We start from the raw sequence: 27,907 nt of genomic DNA, 5'->3' as shown, positions 1-27,907 counted from the left end.
TATACAGCAAGGATTAAAAATTAACACGATAAATTTGAATAAAAATGTGCGACAAACGATTATGCTCGTGCCGACAAAAGTCAGCGGCGTCTAATGTCGATCCAGAAATACTACGGAAGCTGGAGGAGGGTTATAAATTATTAAAGAACAGCGACAGCCCGTCGCTCCTCAAGAAATATTTGACACGCGACGTGTTTGATAAACTTAAAAAGCGCAAAACATCCTACGGATCGACCCTCCTGCACGTAATTCAGTCCGGCGTAGAAAATTTGGACTCTGGAATCGGGATCTACGCTCCCGATCCCGAAGCGTATACCGTGTTCGCCGAATTGTTCGATCCAATAATTGAGGATTACCACGGGGGCTTCGGTCCGGACGACATCCACCCCCTTCCAGACTGGGGAAAGCCCGCCGACATGGGGAACTTGGATCCTTCGGGAAACTATGTGATATCGACCAGGGTACGCACCGGCCGATCCCTCGCCGGCTATCCATTCAATCCCAGCATGAGCGAGACTCATTACTACGAGATTGAAAATAAGGTATGCGAAAAATATTTGGATAAACTCTCCAGTATCCAATTATTCACATTGTATCTCTAAGTGCTGTCTAAAACTTGGGCTCTGACAAGTTTGACCAAGAATAATAGAAATCCGAAGTATACCTACTGCTGAGAGGACACTCGAGCCGAACAGAAGTGTTGATACGCTGAATAATTCGTTTCTCGTTACGGTTTTGAGGACTGTTCGTGTCTTTATTACCGTAAATAAATAGTGCTCCAGTGAAAAGGTTCGGGACTGCTTAGCCTGATTTTACGTTAAACGCTCATTCGAAGGTGACGGATGCTTTCGGTAAATTGGAAGATGACTTGAAGGGGCAGTATTACCCGTTGGTAGGAATGGAGAAGGACGTGCAGAAGAAGTTAATCGACGATCATTTCCTCTTCAAGGAAGGCGATCGATTCCTGCAGTCGGCCGAGGCCTGTAAATACTGGCCAACGGGTGAGGCATGCTCAAGTCTTTTATACATGTATATCTAATAACTCGCGAGTTCGTCGGAACAGTTTTAACTCTGCTGTCAGGCCGGGGCGGGAATAGACTCGACGTTAATTTGCTTCTGCTGCGCGAACGTCTATTCTGCAGTGATTACGCGAGAATAACCATTATGAACGGAAACGACGGCAGCTCCAGTCTTCGGAATAGATCAGCGGCTGAACCCCGGATGTATAATGTACATCTGTACAGTAAACGACTCATTTTTATCGGTTAAGAAGCCTTTGAATAGTAGTTCAGCCGTATTTACGACTGACACAACTCATGTTATACACAGTCGTCTCACATCCGACTTATTGGTCGCAGAAACTGAAGTCAATTAATCGGATACTGATGAAAATGGCGTATTTGTAGCCAATAGTTGATTACATGTCAACCAAATGTTCACCAAAGTTCGCTAGGTTGTAAATTTACAGTCAACAGTACAATTATGCAATTGGTTTATCATCGTCGAAAAGTTGTCGAGACAAGTTAAGAAACTTCGATGATTGCTAGATTTTGTTGAGCCTATTACATCAAATGATAGTGCGATCTATATGATATCTACAGTATTTGCTTTCACTTTGTCTTCATCTAGACGTTAGTGAATATATCTGTGAATATAGGGTTGTTACAGCTTCTACGACTATTATATATTGACATAGCCGACTTTAATAGTATAGCTATGAGAGTTCTGGGTACAGATTCCTACTACCGGCACTTATCGACAACTATCCCATGACGTGATCGCTTAGAAGGGTTTGAGTCTAGATAAGATGTCGGTAAGTATCGGTAGTAGGAATCTGTGTCCAAAACTCTCATAGCCATACTATTGACTTTCTACTAATTATAAGTGAAAATTTTCACGTGCTGTCGTTATGCCGCCTTTGATTGGTCAAACGGTAGTCCCTATCTCGAGAAGAGACCTGGTAAAGTTTCCGTGTAGAGATTTTTTCACTAGAATTGTGATTGAGGCTTGTGAACAAGTTTAAAGTGACTTGAACATTGGTCTTCCTCAGGTCGGGGAATATACTTGAACCAGTCGAAGACTTTTCTGGTTTGGTGCAACGAGGAGGACCACCTGCGAATAATCTCGATGCAGGAAGGGGGCGATTTGGGAGAAGTGTACGCCAGGTTAGTACGAGCTGTTACGGCGCTTGAGCGAAATCTGAAGTTCAGTCGAAACGAGAGGATTGGGTACCTCAACTTCTGCCCAACGAATTTGGGAAGCGCGGTGCGAGCTTCGGTGCACGTGAAGTTGCCAAAGTTGTCGGCGAACCTTGGCCGGTTTGAGGAAATCGCGGGAATGTACAACCTCCAGGTAAGGGGAACCAGAGGCGAACACTGCGAGGGGGAAGGCGGCATATACGACGTCAGCAACAAGCGGAGGATGGGATTGACTGAGTACGAAGCTCTGGTAGAAATGAGAAACGGCGTCCTCGAGATGATCAGGCTCGAAAAGGAAGCCTGATCTCACGGATCATGCGCGTCTCGGACTCATCATTTATACTCACCCTCCTTGCATGTATCAAGTCAAAGGACTCCTGGTACCTCCGTATTCATTTTTCCATTCGCGAGGGTTCCATCAGCAGGACACAATGCTCTTCAAGTACGAACAAGAAAACGTAAAGAAAAAAAAATGAAAATCCGTTAAGCAAACGCTGATTATTACGTACCGATTAAGCTGCTCGTGTGCAGTAAGTTTATTATCGAATTGAAATGCATCGTCCTAGAATCCTTATTTTTTATTTCTAAATTGATACGCAATTATAATCGTAACGAAAGTGATCCATCTCTATACATTTAATACCGTTTTCCATATTAAATTATATCTCAGAATGAAACAGGTTTCTCAGGCGTGTAGACTTGATGTATAATTGACTGAAGCTGCAAACTGCCAGACGCTCTTCGTTCGGAAGTTTGAATGTAATTTCCGAAGCGGGGAGTTTCAACGTCGCCTCGTCTGACGAAAGTGAACGCAGGAAATTCGAGGAGTATTCTTCTGCAGTCTCCCCCACTGGATTTGTTTGATAGAACGTCCATATATTACCAAGAGTGGCAATTGTGGTGCTTGCATTCATTTTTTTCAACTCACATTATTCAAATTTATCCTGGAAATAAAAGGTCCACAATTTTGCCCTCGACCGGAGTATAACCGTGAAACTTTCACATAGGATTCTCCTCGAACAGAAATATCGTTCTTTCATAGCCACGATATAATTGATGAAATGAAGTCGGTAGTCGTATTTAACTACTTTTATACAATATCTTTTGTTTTTTTCGAAACGACTCAAGTTTTCGCGGAGTGCTGATAATTTTTCACCAGAAGGGGGAATAACTCGGGGCCAAATAAAAAAATAAAAAAACAAATTTGCTCTTACTACTTGCAAAGTTTTCCGATAAATGTTGTCTAAATTGCTCCACTGTCTCAATGCGAAGCTTCCCAGGGGTGCTTTGCAATTTTGATTTGACTTTACAAACCTTCTCGCCGTATAATCGAACACGCGTACGTGATATCGCGCCAACGATCTTTTGGGGAAAAAATTCTAACCCATACCTTCAAACTAGTTTTTTAGTCAGTCCAAAGTCCTCAGCTGCATATGAAACTTGGACTGATTGATTGTTAACAGGAATGAAGTGAATCTCCTTGTTGAATAATAGATCAGATTACCAGCCGATAAGCTCTAGAACGAGCTTTATGAAAATCTGATTTTCAATATATGGCTTATGGACGTTTTAAGTTTTTTCAACGAAGATGTCATCACAAAAATTTCAGAAAAGTCGTAGATCTTGACAAAAATTGAGATAATGGTTGTTGGAATAATGGTATTTACAACGATATGTTAAAAAGTAAACGTTGCCGAGCGTTTCGAAAAAAATTTTAATAATAAACACGACGGTGTAGGTTACAAATGTCGCGTCTGGATCCGATGATATGACGCGGAGTTTGAATATCGTGAATCGTATTTTCACGTAAGCTGGATTGATTCGTTACTAATAATCACAATATATTGTACATTGAGATCTATGAAAGTAATGAAACTATACAATCTGCATTACCTGTATATGACGACGAAGGTAGTCAAATGAAAAACTATGGACAGAACTTTATCAATAAAATTATAATAAACTACCTTCCGAAATGTTCAAAATTCATGAATTTTCGTTTCGTGCATTCTTCCAACAACTTTAATGTAAATTATATAATTTTTCAAAAGGATTTTCTATTGACTCCGGAGTCAGTAAACAACCATCTTAAGTACGTGTATGCATGCACCAATTTATGGCAACAAGTAGAGTCAAAGTGGTGACTGTGGTGTGATAATAGTCTTACGATCAGTGGATGTTGAGTGCGAATACATCATTTTCTGAAGTGAAAAACGGTAGAATAAGAGTAAATATAAACTGGAATCCCTAGAAAATAGAGTTCGGTCAATCGCTATCGTTAAATTGCAACTTATTTCGAGAAATTGGGATGCACTTGACAGACTGGTAAATACATAAGTATGGGTTTTTTTATTCGGCACCTTGAGTAGAATGTAAATATATCCATATTTTTTACAAAACAGTCTTAGAAAGTCGAGAAAAAGTATAGGTAAAAGTATCAGTCCAATACACTAATTGAAAAAGAGATAATACGTTTTACTCACGCAATTTGTTAAATACTTAAAATAATTATATTAAAGGGGTGCTCTGGTCGCTTTCGACGTTGACGTGTATATCTCCAAATATCACAGTCCGCGTATCTCAAATGAAAAAACGGCTTAACAGCCCCATTCCATACGCAATTCCGAACAAAAATACTGCAACATCTTTCCATTTGACGCAGAAACAAAAAGATGGCATGAATACTATGAATTTACTGTTGCGATTTCGTAGAATCCGTGCCGTTTCTTTATCTCTACGTCAAATGTAAATATATTGGAGTATTTTTGTTCAGGATTGCATATAAAATGGGGCTGTTCCGCCCTTTTTCGCGTTAGAGATACGTGGAACTTCGATATTCGGAGATACATACGTCAACGTCGAAATCGATCAGGGTACCCCTTTAATATAATTTGCCACGGTTCCCTATCTCAGTTGACGGGCCCTGGAAGAACCAATCAGACCGAAGAGCCGATTGTCTTGAATCTCTTTTCTAGAAACTCCAATACAGATCAGATACAGAATTAGGATTGAACTTATCACGTCATTCCCGTTTCATTGTACTGCATAATATATTACAGTTCGCGTCTGGTCGCAATAACTTCACTGAATAATTTTCCGATGGAACATCAATAGATTGCGACGACAAGTAGGAAAACCCCGGCCCGTCTTGTCGGCATGAAAAGGTTAATTTTCACGTGCGTCGAAGGGAGCCGTATTCCATGCCGCGAACTGTCCCACAGGGACGAATCCTTGGGACGGACGGTGAACTCGTAAAGTGGCTCGGCCAAGGTCCGGTCCATTGGTCGGGTAATTGCAGATAAACACCTCTACGCGTTCTCCAGGGTCCAGCGGGGTCAGGCTTGCTTGCCTTACACGAAGGTCTTCACGGGCTGTAAACGATCCTTGAAGGAGCTCCTCGCGACGGCCGAATGCCCTCGTTGAAGTCGTCGAAGATCACGCGCGTCGCCCGTTCACCCTGGCACAAACATCCGTTGTTCCTTCGAAATGAACTGGCATGACCTGCAATTCGTACTCGCTGCGGGTCCGAATTCGCATTCGAACAACAGGTAGTAGCTTCGAGAGAGATAGAGAGAGAGAGAGAGTGAGTCTGGACGTGGAATCCCCGAGGCGGATTCCCAGGGCTCTGTAGCCACAACATTACCTACGAGATAAGGTACCCGTGGATTTTCCACACCGCGTTATCTCGACTTCCAACCTCAGAGATTGCGTCCAATCGAAGTGGATTCAGGATTTAATCACTCCGACTTTGAATCCGTTGACCAGTTGACCATTTCGAACTTACAGTCAGATGAAAAAGTCATCGGCCTGTTTAAGGAGGTTTCGACCTTTTGCAAAGTCAATGCTAAAATTCTCGAAAAAAAAAAAACAACCTCTCCTCGATTCGTTTTAACAAGGACAAGCTGTTGTTAAACTTTTGTGAATTTTAGGGAGTTTATTGACGTGTAAACTCAATTCAAAACTCATTGTGCCGCGGTCGAAAAAGCTTCACCCCCCACAAAAATACACACGGTAAACTTTTACAAAAGTTTCTGAAATTTTTTTGAAACGTTTTGAAACTTTATACCTACTAGGATTTTATCGATAACTTCATCATCATGTTTTACAACTAGTCATTAATTTTACTTTCATCAGAACATCGGTTGAAATGACTTACGCGACTAAAAAATGTTAACTAATTGATTAAAGACATTTTCTAGCTTTTTTTAAATTAAATTCCTCTTTTGCACCCATTAAGTTATAGAAAACAAAGTTGTTTCATGGGTGATGAATCTTCTCGAACCACCAGCGAAAAACAAAACCGTAAACAATCGTCCATGCAGCGGAGATATTGAATCGATTGAAATGGCGATGGTTTGCCACGGTTGGTGCATGAACTACCCTATCTCGAGTAACGCCAATTCCATCGTTATGCCTGCGGGGTGGGTAAATTTCATTTCTCGGAATAAACGAGAAATGATTAGGGCTTAAGAAGTAGGAATGGAATAAATTTGCAATACGATTAACCGAGACCTCGCCTCACCTTTCTCTTTTATCTACTTTAACCTCTCGCCAGTTGATTGCTATCATTTCTACAGTGTTCCGTGCTGAAAGAATGGTGTTTTGTCAAATGTCAATTTTCCCATGAGATATTTGGCCAAGGCTGTTCCAACGGGAAATCAATCAGCATGTTTAACTACGGTCTAGCTTTTCTGTCTAGCTGCAAAAAGCGAACTGGAAAAATCAATTAACGGGAAAATATAATCACAGTGACGTTCATCCTCACCCTGATATCGACATAACAGCTTATCGCATGACTCATTGTACGACACATTAAGATTACAGCTGTGAACGATGGTTAAATAATTATTGGAGCGATGAAAAATTCACCAGACAGCAGCGCGTGTCCTGTAATCACGTGCTATAATCAATAAATTGAATAAGCGAAATCTTGGTATTAGTTTTATTTACTTATTACTCGTCGACACTCGGACTTGAGTTGTCGGACCTGAAATAGTCGAGTACTGCGTTAATTCGTTTTTCCAGAACGATGCTCGATACGTGATCGAATAATTTCAACCAAACAAGCATACCTGGTTACAGGTAACGCTCACTCGATTAAAAGTCGAAACCGATGCTTGAAATAAAACGAGCACTGATCGGTTCACGTGTGATCAGTGCTTCGTACTGGGTGTAATTTAACACGATCGAGTATTGAGTGGAGCGATTAACCGGGGCGAGTATAAAAAGTAGAATAAAGTAAACAAGACGGATGTAACGATTTTTCGATAAAACCGTTGTGATTTTAAAATTAACAACATCGTTTGTAATGTCTTGTGAAAATGGCTGACCGGATCAGAAATTGGGACTGAATTTTATTTGCCGACAACAAACGGGTATAATAAAATAATATCATATTCATAAGTTGGAGTTTGATCATTTTTATACTTGTTATAAAACTGGTGTACAGTTTACATTATAATTGACTTTATGACAAATTCTGAAAATAGAGGTACAAATAATCGTTATAGATATTTGAACGGACACATGAACACTACCCAACTATGACAAGATCAAATCTATCGCCAAGTGCGAAGTTGGATGAGTTCTTAGTTCCGCTGGGTACCATGGAAGGACCCCGTAAGAACTAGGGACAGGAGATCAGCAATTAGATAGCGCAACTGTGACTTTTTAAAACGAACAACACCTCTGCGCTGGGCTTAAAATGTACTTTTAACGAAATTTTACTCGATAATTTGTTGTTCAAAACATCCTAGTGCAGCAGGTGTGAATCTGAAATTTGTAGAGCACATATTGTCAATTGACACGGAACGTGCGGGGACGCTTTACGTTATATGTATAGTGTATGCAATAGGTGTACGTGTGTACATATGAGCACGGAGTCCGAGAAATTGCCGGGTGTTTCAATCGATAGTTGAGAGGTAGTTCAATAATAGTTGGCCGCACCGAAACTTGTATATAGGTATGCAGATATTCAGGAATAGTGACTGCCCGCGCTGCATGTATTTATACCTAACTACGGTAGCAGCAGTATAGTTTTAAATTGAAAATCAATCTTGTACCTCCATAGCTAGCTACCTGCCAGCTAAAATTGGCGATTTTAAACGTGTAAAAGCTACGCGAAGTGCTGCTGCGACTTTGATACGGACTTCCGGAGTGGTTCGTGGGAACGTTCGCGTCTGGCAAACAAATCAACGATAATTCGCTAACTTTTCTCTTCGTTAAAAACCGTAATCCATGCTTGCTGCGTGGAATCTTGTCAACTAAGAAATCGCACGAATATTTGAGCCCACAATTTACGAGCCAATTAGTAATTGGTATGCCCTGGTCGAAAGCGAACCTTCTCTATATCCCGGGGGTGTCATCATCATCTCGGGAGATCTTTGATCCCTGAAATCCGCGATTCGAGAGGAATCCTACCGTGAAATCCGGGTTATTTTGGAGGGAAAACGATTCTAGGCTACGGACTTTCCGGGGAATTTTCCTTCCAGGCCAGAATCGTGTTCATATCCATAATTCCTCGCGTGCTCCAGGGTTCCAATGGATCTGGCGAAGACTCCGGTGATGCAGCAGGAGCCTCTGCTCCAGCCGATTTCTCCCTCCTCTTCCCGTGTCCCTCCACTTCCTTCGGTGCCACTCTGAGAAACAGAAGCCACAGATCGCATCACGAATAATCGACCCTCGGCGAGTTCAAAATACGTTTACTAACGATAAAATTAGTTCACGTGTCAGCAAGACCCCTAAATGCGGCGCAGGTCATTTGACGCCGGGTTGCATCTCTTCCAAATTCAAAATCACCGAATCTTACTGATATTAAGGCCTGAGTGTTAGAGAAATTTAACACCACGTGACTTTGACTGTGGTGAGGTATCTTTGGGTGTGAATTGAAAGTCAGTGAGTTATCAATTTTATAGGTGAAACGAATACCTGTTTTTCGCCGTTTTGACAGTCCTTCGTTTATTACCCTTGGCCGCGTGTCCGTTGACACCGTTAATCGTCGATACAGCCTTTGACGACGTGGAAATGTTCTGGGTGTCATTTTGCATCGCTGTAGATTTTTCTTCCGGTTCATTGAGTAGCCGGTGATAGCCCGCGGTCAAGTCGCCGGAAGGTGAGGACGTGGAACTGTCTTCGTCTCCGTGGTGAGAATATTTCCTGCTCGCTGCGATTCTGCTGCTGGCAGAACGGATCCTTCGCAGTCGTGATTCCGTGCCAAGAAGAATGTTATCTGGATAAACCGATGAGCTTAGATCGCGCGAGGATAAAGGAAATGGCGCCATCTCTGATTCACCGAACGTTGTCCGCAAATATAGCATCGAAATTAATAGCCTCGCAAAGATTTCGAGGGACTGTGAAAGATAGGGGGTGAAAGAGAGAATTTTTTCACATTGTTCACGAAGAACCATCGAGCACTTGATTTGTACCGAGTGTTGCGGTTCAATACCTTCGATAATAATGTCGGGTTTTCTTTTCGCGGTGATTTCTTTCTTGTACGCTATATGATACCCACTTCGAAATGGGTATTCGGGTGATAAAATTAGGGTGGATCAGGCGAGGGAAATGCAAGTAGTAAAAAAAGCAGGGTTATACCTCCAAGAATGTCGTTATCGCTTGATTCGATCAGGAATTGTTTTTTGGCATTGACAGTGGAGGATGGTAGAAGCTTGGTAATTGATCGACGTTGATGAGCCTGAAGCGCCTGGACGTCCCCAACTTCGGATATAAGTTGAGCAGTTTTTGCAATGTTTAGTAAGATTGCGTCATCGCAGGTAGGATTTTCAGCGGTGATAACGAGATCGAGCAACGGGTCCGGATTTTCGTTCACCGTCACCGGTGACTTTAAATTCTGAGTCTCGTTATCCTCCAATCGTACCCCGAATAGATCTACAACTGAAGCGTAAGAAACGGTCAAATTACGCGGGAACGAACGCCCAGAGAGGCCCCAATAGTCTTAACCCTAACGGAATTCTTATGTAACTCACGGGTGTCTGTAATAAACGGCTTTCGTTCGGAATTGCCAGCGATGATTGCTTTTTTTTCAATCAATTCCGAAATCCCTGGCGATTTCCCGATTACAACCTGCGCCTTCTCGGTCACCTGCTGTTGCTGTTGCTGTTGCTGCGGCTGCGGCTTTTGCTGCGTTTTTGGCAATTTTGCTCCCCCGATCGGATTCGCCGTCGTTGGGATGCCTTGGGTCGCTGTGGTTATATCCAGATCGTGGGCGAATGCCATCACGTCAAGAGCAGCTGACAAGGCGTCGCCGAATCCGCCAGTTAATGCGGTGACTCCCGTCGGTTCGGTTGATGCAGTACTGAGAAATGATATACGTGCGTATTTTCATATGCTCGTCGTGCGGAAAAACTTTCATGGAAGTTTTTTAATGATGAACCAAGTGCAGTGTAACTTTCCAAAGTGCAGGAAACCGTACCTTGTTGGAACTCGTACAGGCGTTGAGAATGAAGTTCTCCCCCACATGATGATGCGAAGGTCTTCTCCAGTTATACCGCGTTTTCGCAACTCGTTTATTGTCACTTTTCCAACATGCTGCGTAACGCGCAAGGTGTTTCATACATGTAGGTTATCGGCAATCAGTGTATTGAGACCAACTTATAATAAATTCGCTTACCTTCCAGTTGATGACTGCACCTTTTCTCTGCTTTGCTCGCGTCTTGGATTTGCTCTTGATGACCATAACGCCCCGTTGCTCAGAGGCAGGATTGTTCGGGTCGTCGCCCGGGCCGAGCTTGATGCTGTACTCTTGCAGATAATTATGCGCCTCCTTTTGCGAAACGGCACGTTCCAAAGATACAACTATCTTAGCCCACTGAAACATTAAATGCTGGATTAAGCCTCCCTCGAAAAGAGTTTTCCGACTTCGGTGTCACAGACAGCGTTGACCTTTGATTGGTAAAAAATGTTCATTAATTGTCTCTAAATGCAACGTCTTATTTGATTGAACGTAACTGTGCGGATATAACAAATTTTGGTAGTTTGGTGTCGTGAAATAAAACGTAAGACTTCTCTTTCAACTATCCGAAAGAGCTGTCAGCTTGAAGAAGTATTTTAAAATTGACGATCCATCTTAGCGTGAAGATTATTTATCGTTTGACAGGAACCTGCTTCATCCATTCCTTCTCGCTCTGCTCAATGACGTGAGCATAAGTGTTCCCCATCATGGCTATCAACATGTTGAGTAATAGTATGGGTACTAGAACCATGAAAATGGCGAATACCGTCTTACTCAGATTCGGGTACGTCGTGAGGCCCAGCTCCGTGTACTGGAATTTATATTAAATGTTAACTATCTCACGAGGTTCACCGCAATCGTAATACCCCAGAGTTGTGCGTGCGGTTAAATATGCTTCCCGTCTTGCGCACGTAATATGGATATTCTAATTTCTTAAGTACAGAGATGTTACGTATACTTACGCTGTAGTCTCCAAGGGTAATCTGAAACAGTGCCATCCAAGTGGAAGCGTAGGAGTCGTAGAGGGAATGTCTGTCCCTAGGGAACCCCTTGTAAAGAAAGAAGAAAGACTGGGAAAATCCAAGAAGCACAACGGTGTATATCATTCCGAACGTCAACATGTCGCCGGTTATCATGCTGTACACCATCGTTACGAAAGGACCGGTTAGTCGTACAGCCCTGCAAATATTGACTGTATATAATCGCCTTTAAGTATCTACAAGCAAGTCTACACGAGTTGACCGCCTTGCCGTTAAAAACCGAATCTTCGTAATTTCTAGTCCTTGGGACTCTGGGGCTTTTCAAGTGTCGGTAAGTTGGATAACGCTGATGTTCACCAGTAATAGTTAGTAAATTTCAGTGCTTAACTCTGTGCAACGATTGAACACCGTCCAAGACTTCCTTACCCTGCGAAAAACATGAGGAGAAACCATGAGCCAGGAACAGCTACAATCAAAATCGCATCTTCGGCCCAACGGTTTTCGGCAAGTCGGCACGGGATGCAGGTGAGGATCAACAGATTGCTCACCAGGAATATGAGTTTTGCGGGCTCGTGGCTCTGCGGTATAAGAGAAAAAAAAATGCTGCTTTAAACAGTCCAAAGTTCGGATCGGTTCGTACATGGAACAAGAGTGCGGAATGCGATATGACGCTCAGATCGCGATAATGCCGTGCAGTTAATTCTATTCAAGGCACACGCCTCAGCGATTGCAATTCAAGTTCCGCGGTACCCCCTTCTCAAATTGTTTCTTCGCCTCTTTATTGACACCCACGCACACTGAATTTCAACGAACTTGACAAGACGCGTTGATTTCCGATTCACCTCGTGTCCTCGCGAGATTATATAGGATAAGTCTATAGTCTTTTGTATCAGATTGTTTAATTACGATCGCACGTTCTTTTTCCGGCTCTTCTTCACTCCCTTTTATTGCTGTTTATTATTATTTATATAAAAACCTAAACAAATCCTTACTTGGCACGGATTTCGTCATTTTCAGGAATCGCCTTTTCCTATCGCACGTGTTAATTTCAAACACAGTAACGCGTAATGTTACGCAACTGAACAATAATTGGATACCAAGTTAATTAGTTCGTGTAAAGGGATATTCTGAGGATTTGAAATGGATTCATAAAGACGTCGAAAACAGATGGACAAACAAACAACCAAAAATTTCTCAATTACGGACTCTGAATGGCTCGATGTTTTCTAAAGACCGCGATAATTAATCAGTGATATAAGCATTTCGCACAATCGACGGATAATAGGATCGCGGTAAAACTCATTCTCCAGACAAGATTACGTTGCTTCGGCATTCATGTATTCATTCGCACCTGCTCGATCTATGCGTCATGTATACGTGACTGGCCATAAATAAGTACCTTTGTACTTACGCAACGCATGAGATGGCGAGTAGAACTATATGCAGGCAGAACTTTGGAAGGTGGAAAATAATATGCGTTAGAATCGCGTACCAGTTGCCTGAGGAAGGACAGAAGTCCGATGTTGATAACCTCGCCGCCCAACTGCACGAGAATGTAGCTGAGGACTCCGAGAACTGTGATGGCTTCCGCTATGGTTCTTGCCACGTCTGTTGGGTCTTCCGGCCAGGCCAGGAGGTCCGATTCCGCGTATTCGGGACGCAAGTAGACCGCCAATGACAACGACACCAAATGGAAAATTAGGATAACCAGTCGCTTTAGAAATTGAAGCTGTTAAAAACATAACGAAAGGATTTTTGCACATCTGATCCGGACGATAAGATCTCTGCATCAAAGGGCCACTTTTGCCGATGAACAATAGTCCGTCACAGTCTGGGTTTAGGTACTCTGATATATTCATTGAAAGATGTAACATTTTATTAAATATACGACACAGTTGGTTTACCGCAGAAGTTACTAAAGCAACAGAAGATTTGATTTCAAAAGTGGCTTCATTGAAAGAGATTTTTCCTCATGTCTACCGTACAAATAAATCGAAATCTCACGCGGGCAAAAGTTTTCCACTTTTCTTCAAGCAGACGTTGAATTATACCGCCATCGAGCATGTCCAAGTGTTCCTCTTTGGTACCGTTCAGGATTATGAATAGTGCCGAGTTCCAGTCTGAAAGGAGAATTTTTTAATTTGTGTCGGTATAAGAAATCGCCCGAGGCTGTGCGCTGCAGTGAGCTTGGCGAATTGAAGCGCGGAAGCAGCGTCTTATCTAACCCACGTCTCTGAGGTAAATTGGAACGGAAAGAAAATTTTCCGTTTTCGCGAAATTGATGCAGCGGAGAAAGAACGCTTTGAACCAGATCGATGTAACGAAATTAACTTGCACGGATATCTTGAAGAAATTGTTACGGTAACTAGGAGATGATGCAACTAATCAGTGACTCGTATGAGAAAAATCGGATGCGAATAGTAGTCGTATCTTTGGTTCTGGAAAATAGTCACCCTGTACGAATGGTCAAGTGCACAGGTGTTAATGTCGGACATTAGCAACGCACCGTGAGCTCAAATATGTCAGTATAGTAACGAGCTTCGTAATACAAGTGAAATATATGTATGTATGTGTACATCGTGCAGCGGCCAACAATTACCGTAATACGGTTGAAATGGTCTTTGCTTTATTCGTTTTTAGATTGGTCAAACGAGCGAAGATGGCGTGTCCTCGTGAGCTGCGAACCGAGCTTAGTGTAATTGGCCTCACTTGACTAGCCCCCGGTTATTCGATTAACGAGTGGATTCGCGTGAATAGATCTGTAATGAGGTGGACTTCCACATTCCGTGTCACCGTTTGTCGTGCCGGTACACTCGACGTCAGTCAGAATTTACCCGAATCAATTCGTTGACGGGGCATTATCGTGCAAATATACTCGTGCAAAGTACGAGGGTTGAAAATTTTTTACGCGTTCCAGCCGCAGGTTGTTGAGCACAATCTATAGATTTGGCACTTTAGATTATTGATTTTCGAGGCTGATTGCTGTGTCGCGACATGCGCCTTTCTTGTTTCTGGTGCAACGTACACAGTGACCCAAGCAGGATAGAGGGTGGTTAGGCAGGAGGAACGCTTTGATATATTGCGCAGCATAGAGGGATCAACGAAACTGACATTCTCAGCCTTGCGTTATTTATCGTCAGACTTCTCCTAGAATATGTAAGCCAAAATTCTCGGTCCATTTAACCCTTTTAAAAGGAGCTACGCGAGTCTCACCAAGTAAAAACGAGCCTTGACTGAATTGACTCCCAGAAATTCCGTCGCGAGCTCGAACACTCACGGTCAAATTCTGCGGAATAATTCCCCTGTGTAATTGAAATCTTCTCATTCGTTTTATGCATGATCATCTTGGGCAAGAGCGACGTTTGACTCCAGCGCGCGCAGTGGCGGAATTTGGCAATTTTTTCGGGGATGACGGATAGTTGACTTCTTTTCAATGATTTCGCTCCCCATTTCTGGGGTGAATTTGAATTTATGAAAGGGATTAACCAATGGCAACGGTGTTGCACAGCAAATCACCAATAAGATTGTCATTTTTGGAGTCTAATCACTAGATTCAAGATGTGACGAAGACGCTGTTCATAATTTCAAACACTCTACAGGGCTACCAGTGAGTCAGTGACTCCACTATCAGTTACTTTTATTCTACAAAGTCACTTTTAGTTATCTTCTCTACGTTTTTGGTCTTTCAATTCAGAATGCCTTATCAGATTTTAGACTGAGTTTGATTTAAAACTGGAAATCACTGACATTTCTTTTTGTCCAAACGTAATTTTTATTGCGAGTCGTTTTTTATTTAAATGTGGAATCGAAATGCGTAGCCTTACAGCTCTTGCCGTGTATGCAAATCGCAACTTCATATATTCATAATCGTTTTTTGAGCAATCATTTTTATAATAATTATCTTACCCGCTTTAAAGCAATAAATTTCTTTCATGTTTGAATGTTTTCATTCAATTTTTCATTCAAGATGTTTCGAACACGGTGTCTCGTAGCCGAGACAAGAGTAATTACGGGAGTCGTGATAATTTTTTCTCGCATCTTCGAATCGATTTGTAATGTTTTGTCAAATGATTGTGCTATTGCCAGAAAGGGCGCTCTAGTTACCTATAGCTGAATAAACATCATATAGATTTTTAATCGATTTATTTCGCTGCGAGACGGGCTTTGAGGTTATATTTACTAATTCAGATGATAAATTGTCGGTCTTGACTGACCAGAGCGCACTTCCTCAAATTCGAAAGATCGTGTCACGAAAAATTTCAAGTCTAATCGATGTTTTACGAAAAAAATACTTTATCCGGGCTGCAGTAAGTGGTTTTAGACGAGAACAATGATGCTAGTAGCACGAGCTCAAGACCAACCAAAAGCCCTCTACTGGAATCATTATTCACACCAAAAACAGTTCACGGGCAAGCCCAATAAAATATTTTTTATGGCCCAGGCATGAAACAGGCGACAAATACGACACGCGGTGATTGAGATTATGGTGTCCTGTCAGTTCGGCGATGTGATAGCATTACTGTGCGCATGCGCACCTGGGATTGTATACCTTAGTTTTGATGCGCACTTCGAGCTGCGCTTCAAAGTTGCGTCATAGACTTTATACCGCAATTTCGAACTTGGCGGTATAAAGCACCACTTTACGGAACGAAAACAACCACCAAAAATGGACTATTGCGTGCTTTTACCGTAGCAATACTTTCAAATTCGTCTCGTGACTCTGTTCTCAAATCGCCCAAGGTAATATATTTCGATTGTGCAGTTAACGCACAAGTGCCGAGCGAGTTCTGTCATTTTTCGGCCACTCACTGGCAGCCCGGCATGCTCGAGAAAAGTCACTTTTTTCATTTTTTCCGACTTACCCTGCTGACATAACCATCTTCCGCCACAAGCAGCGACACTTGTCTTCGCGCAGACAACGAATGGGGCCGCGACCGTGAAAAGCATGGAGACTACATAAGGAGACCGATCTCCGTGTAAAAAAATAGCTGTTTGAAATAAGACGGCACTTGGTGTTCCGTATGCACCGAAGACAGTGGAAGGAGTATAAGGCGGTAGTTGAAAACCTACGAATCACATTGCAACATCATCGATCGGTCGATCTTGGGCATCCCTGCAACCAATGGCACTTCTGTGCAAAAGGAACACTAGCGACACTATCGGTACTAAAAATAGACCTAACGTGTACGATTACTGTGAAAAGTTTTGTCAGTCCAGCCATTTCAGTTCGATCTCCATGGTGGAAAGGATAAAAAACTGAGGAAGACCCCGAATCGAGTGTCGAAAATGGTTGGGTCCAGTCGTGGTACCACAGTCCCACATAATGACTGTGCCTACAGAGTGGCCGAAAATTGGTACGGAGCTCGAATCAATCCTCGTCAACGTACTTGTCCTGCCGTCGGGTAAGAGGGTGTCCAGAGCATTGAGCGGATAGGCGGAGCACGTGATGTTGCTATAGCGCCAGAATTCTCGGGCCGAGAGCTCCAGCATTTCCCGAAAGACTTCGGCACGCCCCAGCTGGCAGGCCAGGGTGAGAGGCGTTAGCCCAGCAGAATTGGCGATTCCGTTACGAGCGGGCAGTTTCGGGTGCCTCAACGCGTAGCCGAACATGTCCTGGAAGATGACGTTAGTTCAATCATCTGCCGGCCGAAAGCAATCGACGCCGTCCAGGCGAACCGTGCCATGCCGGCCGGCGGTTGCTGGAAAAGATCTACGAGACAATGTCGGCTGGCGTGTTCTCTTGATTAAGTCCGGCCGTGACCAACCGTTACGCCGGGCTCCTTCGCCTGTCATAAACTATGGCACAGCTGCCGTTGTTGGATATCAAAAGACCGACGTTCGTTATTTCAGGGAAGCGCGCAGTGCATCCAGCCAAGTATGACCTCGACCTCTTCCCAAATTCATTCGCACGTTATACGGGTAAAGTGTAGGGGTGTGCGAATAGTGATCGAATCGAATCGAATCGAATCGAATATCAAAGTAATTAGGGTGCATTTCAATTAATCAAACGGTTGTATTATCCGAATTGTTCAGCTCGGATTTCAAATCCTCCAATTTTTTTGTTCTGTCTTCAGAGTATATATACACGGTCGAATGAAAGGTGCGACTGTCGAAATTGTTTTTGACAAGTAATTGAATGTAATTTGTAGAAGTTGTTGAGTAAATCACAAGTTGAAGTTCAATAAATTCTGACTGAATTATTTGAACACCTCCTTACAAGTATGTAAAATAAAAATTTAAATAATTTCATCTCGAATGCGAATCAAATTATTTCATTTACGTTTAATTCGAGGTCGAATTATTCGCACACTCCGAGTAAAATATTGTTGAAAGAAATAGGTGAAGAGCGACCTCTGTCTACATTCTTCCTCTAATCTACAGCCAAGTCAGTTTTCCTAAATAATGTAAAAATTTCGAAAATCGGACACGGTTCGACTTCACGTTTTTGTTTCCAACTTCCCTGTTTGTTTGGTTCACAGGCGCTTAACGGTTCTGATGATATATGACTTTGAATTCTGTACAGTTCCAGAAGTTCTAGTGCACTTTTATCGTAAGAACAATAGTTTCTGAGAAATTGAAGTTAAAGTAAAAGCTGACACAAAACTTTGACTTGCCACATCTTTTTCGTTTTTATCCGGTCACAAACCTGTCTCATACCACTTTAAGATAGTTGATTAGAATAGAATTTTTTGCGCTGGTAAAGTATGTAATTGTACAAATGAATGGATTGAGTAGAAATTTTTCTTGATTAGAAGCTGTTCGATTCGGCGTGTAATGATCCATAGATATCGCGATATATTGAGGTGTCGTAATGTTCCAGAAGGGGCCAATTAGAAAAATGTAGTGTATTATTTCAACACAAACGCCGCATGTTTACCATTGTCGGACGAAATATGTGAACATTGACACAAATGCAGTACCTACTTTATTGTCTTTCCTTATACATTACGACATGTTCTCCGAAATGCTTTGACGTTCCGATATTGTGTTCATAAACAAGCCTTCATGCAGTGTCGAATATGATCAACTATACTATTGTAACTCATGGTGGAAGCTAAGTTGCTAAATTCCAAAGTAAGTAGTCATTTGCTGACATTGCGATATTCCCGGAGACGGAAATGTGGTAATATGATTCGTACTATATTCAATATGCAGTGATATCTGTTATACCGCATATCCAATTTATTATTATCGTCTTATCCGATAACAGCATCAAGAAAAATTTAAGATGTAATATCTCACTCTGGAGAAAATTGGCGTCGACTATTGTTAGACTCACTTCGAAATTCTCTCTGTAAATTTTTTCTCAATAAAATAGCGGAGCTCTTTGAGGAAACAAGGCCTGCACGGTGTACCTGATTACTCGCTGAGCTCTTTTTTTTTTTTTGTTCAAAAGTCTGTACAAATCGCTAGCTATGCATGTCCTTCAACTGTGCACCATTTATCCGATCCTGTTTTACGGTACAGAATATCCCCGCTGTTCAGCCGACTTTTTTTCTACCCAGGAAAGAGTGAAAACAAATTCGGATATTGCACAGTCAACGTGCACAGTGAACGGACACAAGAAACTGCGTCTGTCAAATTCAAAGTAAAATCCGTATTTTTTGAGGTCCAATCGCGTGCCAATAATTGGTAAAAGGCCACCCGTACGCGTATAAAGGGTATAGAAAAAAAAGAAAGTAAAAAAAGCGTTCAAAAAGCAGAAACAAAACACTTTGTGCAAAAAAACATAAAACATCGGAGCATTAAATTGTGGGTGCGCCGATGCGTCCGAAAGGGGTTCTCGCGAGGCACGTGTACAGATATGAAATTTTTCACTCAAGATAAAAATAAAAAAATCCCCGGCTTAATCCCTTACGTTAAAGGTTTGTCCGAAAAAATTAAACGGGTGTAAAGTCAACAATATTGCGGGTGTACTTTTCTCAAAGTTGGAGTCGATCGCACTAACAATACATGAGACCAACACTGTACGTAAGATTGGTTATAAAAATTTCATAAAAACATTAGAAACAATCCACAATAGCGGTAATACTTAACAATAGAAGTTACAACCGTATCGACATCCAAAATCTCATCAGTCACTTGTACCTTGTACATTCTGTAATGCAAACCAACATCGATTTCCACATTGATCCATGTATCGATTTTAATCTCAATCAATCGGTCGATATGCTGATGATTTTACTTTAAGCATAAATGTCAGTTGCAACCGTCATAATCTAATTAGTCAATTTTCATAGGTAATACTGTGTCCGTGATATTTCTAACGGTGGAGAAATAAGTCTTGAAATTATATTTGTATAATAAATACAACATACGACGTAAAATATGGTAATAACCCTCATCGAGAAAATTTCTAATTATGATTACTTCACAGTCCTTAACTATTTTCATTTCTTACCACAATCGAAACATGTGCGTAGTTCTGAGTACAAAATGAATAATAGTTTCGTAACTATAGCCAGAAAGTCTAGTATTTAGGTGTTATTATTTTTTTTTTATCAGGATCACTCACATGTAATGATTGTGATAATTTGCTGTTCGTGCAACAATAAATCGATGTCGAGGCCTTACTTAGTTGAAAATTTTAGTATTGACAATTATAATCACACTAGGTAGTTATTTCCATCACATTTCTTTGTAATCCCAACAATGTTCAAACCGTTACTGCAACGATATCCATTTTACTAGAATTTTCTAGTAATTATGACAGATGAAATATTTTTCATCAATTTTAAAACCACATTATTCTAATCTGAGTACGGCCAGCCGGCAACCTGCCCCAAACGTAGTATAAAAAACTTGGTCGTAAAATAAAGTATTCAAGAATTGAAAATTACTTTTTACGACCTAAATTATACATGGGGTCGAAGTTAGTAACGTTATTGTAATAATGCATGTTAGGAGAACCCGTTATTTCATGAAGCTGAAGTGGGTAACGTTATCGTAATGAATCAAGTTTGTATTTCAAAATTATATTAACTTAAAATATATAAACACTTTGGAAAATTGATTACTACGTTAGTCACTATGAAATTGCAAAATAGTGATTTTTTCCCTCTACGTTTCGTTATGTGAACGTTACTGACTTCAGTCTCTTCTTGTTTCCCAGCTCAAGAATAGTCTGGAATTCCATATGCCGTAATAATGCAAAGTATGCTAATGTTTCGTGAACTCGCACTCCTTCAAAGTTAATCTAAAATTTCTAAATACTGGGTTTTTCCTCATCGCTTCGTGTTACGTCAGCGTTAACAACTTCAACCTCATAATTAATCATAATTAATCCTCGCGTACGGATGTACGTTATGTAATATACATATTACGCACCAGTTCGTCGCAAACGACGACCATGTGTAAAATCATATTGCCGAAGGAGTCCTGCTCATCGGGATGAGCTCCGGAGTCGAGGAGCAGATTGTAGACACCCTCGTTCGCGCAGCAGGCCGCCCATGCCAAGGGATACTCGCCGAGATAAGCGAGTCCTTCGTAGTCGGTTGTCCGAGCCGGTCTCAACCTCTGCTGATCCTTCGGAAGGAAGAAGCTGCCCGTGGCTCGTTGCGAGACGGCGGCGCCGGCCTCGACGAGGTCCTGTACGAGCTCGTTGTTGTTGTAGGCTATGGCTAGGTGGAGAGCGCTGGCCCCGAGGTACTCCTCGCCCTCGACGACGTCGATGGCCAGCTTGGGGAAACACTTGAGCAAAATGCGGGCGACGCGGGTGTGAATCCGGGTGTCGCAAATGATGAGGACGTGGAGGAGGGTCTCCCCGAGAGAGCCGCGGTACTGCATCTGCCAGCAGGCGTCGTGGTCCTTCCACTGGGCGAGGGGGTCGAACTTGGAGAGCGATGCCTCGATCGGCAGGATGACCTCCTCCAGGTCCCGGAACTTCCACCTGAGGTACTCCGCCCTGTTTATCACCTGGCCCTTCCCCTCGGCGTACATCAGGACGCTGAACTGTTCCCGGATGACCCTTTCGACCTCCAGCTGACCCCCGCTGTTGTAGGCCTCGATAAGCTCGCCCCCCTTCTTGTAGTTCGCCAGCCGGTAGAGCAGGCACTGGTCCTGGTTGCTGGCCTGGCTGATCACTCGGTCCAGGATCGAACCAGCGTTGACCTGGCTTGCCCGTCCGCGACACGAGCACACGCCGCCCATTCAAACATCCTTGTCAAAAGTACTCGGTCTTCGCTCACCTCCACCTGATCAGGATGCGCGAGGTTCGGCCCGCCGGAAATTCCGGGGACCGGGAATCATTCTGGTATATTCACCGGATTTAACCGATTCTGAGCTTGCGTACCTCGTGCATGCTTGCAGGAGTTGTCAGGCAATGACTGCGCTACGGCGTCGCTAGAGCTTCCTGGAATCTATAACCAGTACCTGGTGCCAGCAGACACTGCGAGGTCACCGGGTCAATTTTCCTCTAATTGCAACCGTTATTCGCGGTTCCCCACCATTTGGTATCACTTTGGAAGTCCGAGTTTGCGTCAGATGCCTCGTCACGACGCTCGCATGCCTGGCCAAACGACCAAGTGATTTTTCACCGCTCCTTCAACGGTACTCCGTGGAATTCCCCCGAGGTACTAGCACTGCCGAGGACGCGCTGACCTGGGGGACCTTCTTCGGGGATTCGTATTGAATGTTGCCACGGGTTACCCGTAAACAAGGCGATACCGGGATTGGCTGTCGGGCCTTCTGTTTTACGCTCAACGCAACAGCCGCATCCCCACCTTTCGTCGGTGTAAAATTCGCTAGTAAGAAAATTGACGACGTCCGGAATGACGTGGAGAAATTTATTAGTCATATCCCGTGCAATGTGTTTCGACCCGACGCTGCACCGCACACGAGATCCGGAATCCTCAGGTCTTTTCGTTAACGCGCCAGACCATTATCCGAGGATCAATAATGATGTATATATTGATGCTGGCTCGTCGTTCAGGCAATTTAAACGATATCGCGTTATATCATTCAGCATTTGAAATGAAAGTTGAAATTCAAGTTGAGGAAGAGGAAGAAAAAGCTGAGTAAGTGGTCCGGAATCATTTATATATCTCGAGAGATAAACGTAGAACCAGCTATGAGCCTGCAACATATACCTATACTATATTCCACTATTCCAAAGACCGCCGCCTTCCAGCTCGTCTCCTCTAATTGTCTTCAACCCTCACTGAAGTAGCCTCCACTTAGCTCCGCAGGACTGAGTTCAATCGAGCTGCTTAACTTCGTGAAATCGAGTTTCAACAAAAGCACGAACGTAGCAATTGCGGCTCTCCCACAAATTGTTCTGGTCATTGTGTAGATCGAGAATATAGCTGCTTACAATGAGTACTTAAATATATACAAACATTTCATTCCATTTACGCAAATAGCAACTATACGCCCATTATATCTTGTATTGTCCACCATTTGTCAGAGTCGAGGAATTTACGACTATGTTTATAATTCATTCGAAGACAGGATATACACGATAGCAGATAATTAGCATTCGTTGAAATATGGTACGCGGTGTGCGAGTGTCGAACTAATGCGTGCTTTGAAAGAAAATGTATCGCCTGTCGCGGACGGAAAAAAAAACAATCATTTATGTATAGTTTGTACATTATACATATACAGAGTGAATTGCTTGCGACTTAATGGTTTAACATAATCCTAACAAAACAAACGTTCTTGCTCTTGAATTTTAGCGCGTGCGCATTAAACCATCAAGTCGTTAGCAATTCACTCTGTATAGGCAGCTTTCCGTAGAGTTGACTATATGTATAATTTTGCGGTGGAAGTCGACAACGGTGACACCGTATAAATTGATATGAGAAAATTGATGACTCAGTTCCAACTGAGTGTAATTGTACCGGTGACGTGTCAGGAAATAAGAGTGCGTAAGTGCATATTGGTTACTTTCAAGCAAGAGGGCGAAAGTACAACGCATTACCAACCAACGTAATACTCGTCAGATTGTCAATATTCGTCGCGGTGCCGAACCAGGGCCAAATGAATGGTACGAACTTCGCATGTGGATTAACTAATTGTAAAACTGAGAAGCTAGCTAAGCTGAGCCGAGTCTGGAGACGGAAGGAAGGCAGGCCGGGGTACCAAAATGCCGACTCAAGTGGCCGAGAGACGTGCGCTGCATATCTATCGCCGAATGCTGTTCTTTGTCGCTGCGGCTTGCCTGTATTTTAAAACCGGTTTGGCTCTAGGAGTTGCTTTCATAGACTTGTTGTTCTTCAAGTGCGCATCCGCCGTCTCGATAACCGAGAAGATGAAGAAGAGGAAACGGTGCATCACATGCATGCGATGCACACAGCGCAGCTACTTGGCAACCATGCAGCTGTGGGACTGCACGTGGAATTCGAAAAATTTGAACGCATGTATGATCGGCTCAATAACTTTGGATCGTTGACCGCTATGGTTTCTAGCGTAGTCATGCAACTTCGGCATTTTGCGGGTGATGCTCTGCGGCTACTGGAAGGCACTTGAAGCTTACCGCAAATCTGCCTTCCAGGCATGATCGATCAAAGGTAAAGTTTTAGTCGCGATGTGCAAAGCGAACTTTTTTTTTATCGTTCTGTACACGGAGAGCCTGGAACAAAATTGTGTGTCTCGTACATTATACACAGCTTTACTTTACTGGCAGACATTTCGTCCGATATCAATTTTTTTCATCAACCAACGGTCACACGCCGATCTCAATTTCTAGTTGCGGTTGCTGTAAATTTTTTAACTATTTTCATTTTTTATCCAAACCGAGAAATGTAGTTCTGGGTACAAAATGGGACAACTATAATTACACTAAATAGTTGTTTGTACCACAGATTTTTGTAAGCGCGATTGTATTTGAATCGTTATTGCAAGAATGCCCATTATTCTAGAATGTTCTAGTTACTCTGCAGTCTAACAAATGAAATTTCTTTCATACACTGCTACGTATTCCGAACTGTTCACATAATTCAGTTATCTAAAGTTGTCGCGCTGTTTTGTAGTATAATCCGTCGTCTGGAAATTTCGTTCCACAAAACCGTAAACATGCATTTATCGTCGGATATAAGTAGTGATGTTTTTTCGTTTCGGGCAATTCAAGTTTGGCTACAATGAAGTGGGTCGAATATTATCTGTAAAATTAGTTTCAAAGAACCGATCCTATGATAATTTTGACATACACAGTGTGAAAATTACCTCTAATTATAATAATCTTAACTAAATATGTTTATTTCCTCGATGCAAATAAATGTTTTTTGGCGCAAGTTTCACGGTTTCAAACGTTCGAGAATAACATTAAATTACGTAAGATACTATCGTTATCTGGTGAAAAGGTTCACTGGTATAGGCTTTGCGTAGCTCATCCGACAATATATCACACACGGTATCGAATGTATTCTACATTTGAACAAAACAAGAGCGTAGAAGCTATACTGATGATTACTTTTCGATTTTATTATCGCACAAAGCTCATTACAATACTCGTTTTCAATCAAGTTTGATCGTTCACGTGGTTTATTAGCATGCTGATAGTGGGGGCAATTCTGATACGGCATCACTACCACCGTATAATATAAAATTGATTGAGCAATAATAAATCTGAGGGAAAACCTAAAATGAAGTTTTAAAAATCGAGGAAAAGGCCTCTGTTTCACTACATCGTCAAAAACGAAAATGGTCTATAATACTTCGTCTACAGGTTGAAGTATAATATGATCAAGCCTTCACCAGCCTCCAAGTTTGTAAATTATTTTGAAACTGGTATTTCTGAAAGTATATGAATAACTCAGCTGCGCGCTTGAAATTATACTCCAATTAAATATTAATTATTTTCCACTTAGACTTATCGTGAAGTTAACGAATTCTATTAAACTCGATTTTGCTCGGCTTCTTCCAGAAATGTCAGAAACAAATAATTCTCCCCTTGTTCTTTTATCTTATGTACTATCGTATCAACTCTACAAACGGCGTGGCATAATGTGGGCTCGAAAGTGAAATTGGCTACGCTCGCAGAAAACTGGAATTTAAAATTACTGTTATAGTCTCACCGACATTTGAACTCAGAATACGCATAGATTATTTATACGGAAAGTCACGTGTCACTGCCGAACACCAAAATCATCTACTCCTCAGCTCAATTTGGATCATATTAAACATTTGCTAGTTAGATTATGTTTAAACGGTTTTTATTGTGTTTTCATATCGTTAGAACCTTAATACGTACTGTTTATAATCCTCGCCGACGTGAATTATCCGTGCAGTGTGGAAATCTTGGCGGTTGCAAATGCGCGATAATCATACTCAAATAACAATCTGCGATATTTATTATACGCTGCACGGGCGAAATGACAGGGCTTATTTATTCCCGGGATAATCTTACACTTTATCGATTAGAGTGGGTCCATCCCCCTACATATCTATATATATATACGTATATAAATATAACTTGTTGAAGGCGAATTGTAAAATTGACTTGCCTGTCACGTGTTTTCGGCTAACTCCTAACTCAACGGTCCTCTTTCCTCTTCGAGTATAATTTAGCCCCAGGATAACTTGACTTTGCAAGACTTAATTTTACGACTTGCGTTATCGTCCGTTTAAAGGACCCTTCGAAGGTAACGAACCATCTTTTTAAGAACGCACGTAACGCGATAACTAAGTTGGTAACCTTTCAATTAAGCTGGCCTAGCTCCCCGGCAATTGGTCTTACGTTGGTGTAATTATCTTCTTCCACCGGATTAAAGATCTCGCAATTATTCCGGTCACTCTGTTGTGGAGAGAGGCTTCGCCAGCTGCAAAGCAGTCGCCCCCACTCGTCAGGCTCTGCCATTTTTTCATACTTTTTCTCCTTACAATCGCCGGCGATATTAACTATGTGCCTACCTGACATTGCGAAAGTGTAATAGGCGAAAGGACTTGCATTGCATGGGTCCTGCGGCCGTGTGGCCCACAAGGCCCAGCGCAAAAGCTGCCCACTGTACATGTATGTGACTATCTCATATTCACGCTGCAGAAATTTTATCAGATCACCTGGAAAATTCAAGTAACGAAGACAGCTAAATTTCTGGCTGTACAATAATAACAAACTTAAAAATTCAGTCACGGCAAATAGATTCGCTTCAATTTGAAGAAAACTTTTACGGCAGGGACAAATCAGATAAAATTTTGCCAATGTAACATATCAGCTTGGGAGAATTAAAAATGTAAATTGTTTCGGGAAAACATAAACTTTGTGTACCAAGTTCACCGGTACAGAACTAAAATTTAGTTGCTTTAAGCATTATCATTTTCCCGAGTGTATATTTATTACTAATAGCGGTTATTTAAAAACTCGAAAGAAGTTACGTAGACAACGTTATAAACGTGATTCAAGTGACGTAATCGCAAATCTTGCAGAAAATGCTCAATTCATGAGCTTCGGGCACAGCTACGGAAACATATGCTGGGTTTGATGTAATATATACTGCTATATGTAATAATATAACAATATAATAATATAGTGCTAGTTGAATTAGCACATCTTCTTTCTTTCTTTCTTTCTTTTCAGCGTTATTTACGCAAGCCAATGCGAAGTATTAATCAGCGTGTGTTGGAAGAGCGATAATTTTCAATACGGCAGGTTTCATAATCCAATTATATTATACGCATATCGAAAGTTTGTATAGCTTGAGTAAATTGACTACATAAAATGCTATTTTTTACAGGAATGACCCAAGATGGTTGAACGAAAGAAAAACCAATAAATAAACGTAATTAGTTTGACCACCATGAGCCGGATGATGAATTGGCGTTTTGTGTTTGCAGGTTATTAAACCACCAAACAACGGAAATAAAGGAAAATGTCGATTGAGCCGACAAATGAATAACGCGTCTTTGTCTCTTAAACTCTAGAGTACTTCACCCTGCAATAATACAGCCCGACGAATCGGCGATACAAAGCAGCCAAAAATTCGAATAGAATGAAAAAAATTTTCCTCGCATGCCGATAATAATTTTAACGTTATATTATCGCTTCCTGCAGTCCACGCATCAGGTACCCTGCACAATAGACGTTATACACAGGCGAAGTTACATGGCACACACGATATAACGACTAATTACACGTTATACGTGACGGACAATTTCTCGAATGAATTATCTGTTTGCTCGTTTTCCATGAATCATGAAACGGGGAAGCGAGTTTAGCTGCATTAATCAAAGCGAAGAGGGGAGAGGACAAGGTCACACCGCGTCGAGAATCTGCTAGAACATTAAACGCCCGCAAGTTGGCCGCATATTGATGGATGTAGGATATA

At 42.0% G+C, this 27,907-nt stretch overlaps 2 protein-coding genes across 2 annotated transcripts; one reads left to right on the top strand and one right to left on the bottom strand.

Moving 5' to 3' along the window:
• The first annotated feature begins 44 nt into the window (after positions 1-44).
• Positions 45-11,637, top strand: LOC124177013 (arginine kinase-like). The gene is made up of 4 exons (XM_046559020.1): positions 45-542; positions 836-1,001; positions 2,051-2,352; positions 11,512-11,637. The coding sequence occupies exons 1-4, from the start codon at positions 45-47 to the stop codon at positions 11,578-11,580; spliced, it is 1,035 nt and encodes a 344-aa protein (XP_046414976.1). The 3' UTR covers positions 11,581-11,637.
• Positions 7,599-23,114, bottom strand: LOC124177005. Its single transcript, XM_046558999.1, has 13 exons — positions 20,973-23,114; positions 17,033-17,258; positions 13,650-13,765; positions 13,138-13,374; positions 12,072-12,223; positions 11,628-11,844; positions 11,315-11,476; positions 10,825-11,022; positions 10,627-10,742; positions 10,181-10,509; positions 9,789-10,088; positions 9,126-9,426; positions 7,599-8,836 (listed from the first exon to the last, which is right to left on the bottom strand). The coding sequence occupies exons 1-13, from the start codon at positions 21,792-21,794 to the stop codon at positions 8,659-8,661; spliced, it is 3,354 nt and encodes a 1,117-aa protein (XP_046414955.1). The 5' UTR covers positions 21,795-23,114; the 3' UTR covers positions 7,599-8,658.
• Between the last annotated feature and the right edge of the window lie 4,793 nt (positions 23,115-27,907).

The sequence above is a fragment of the Neodiprion fabricii genome, chromosome 2 (assembly GCF_021155785.1).
Source record: "Neodiprion fabricii isolate iyNeoFabr1 chromosome 2, iyNeoFabr1.1, whole genome shotgun sequence".
NCBI classification, from domain to species: domain Eukaryota; kingdom Metazoa; phylum Arthropoda; class Insecta; order Hymenoptera; family Diprionidae; genus Neodiprion; species Neodiprion fabricii.
This window is presented reverse-complemented; position numbering and strand designations above follow the sequence as displayed.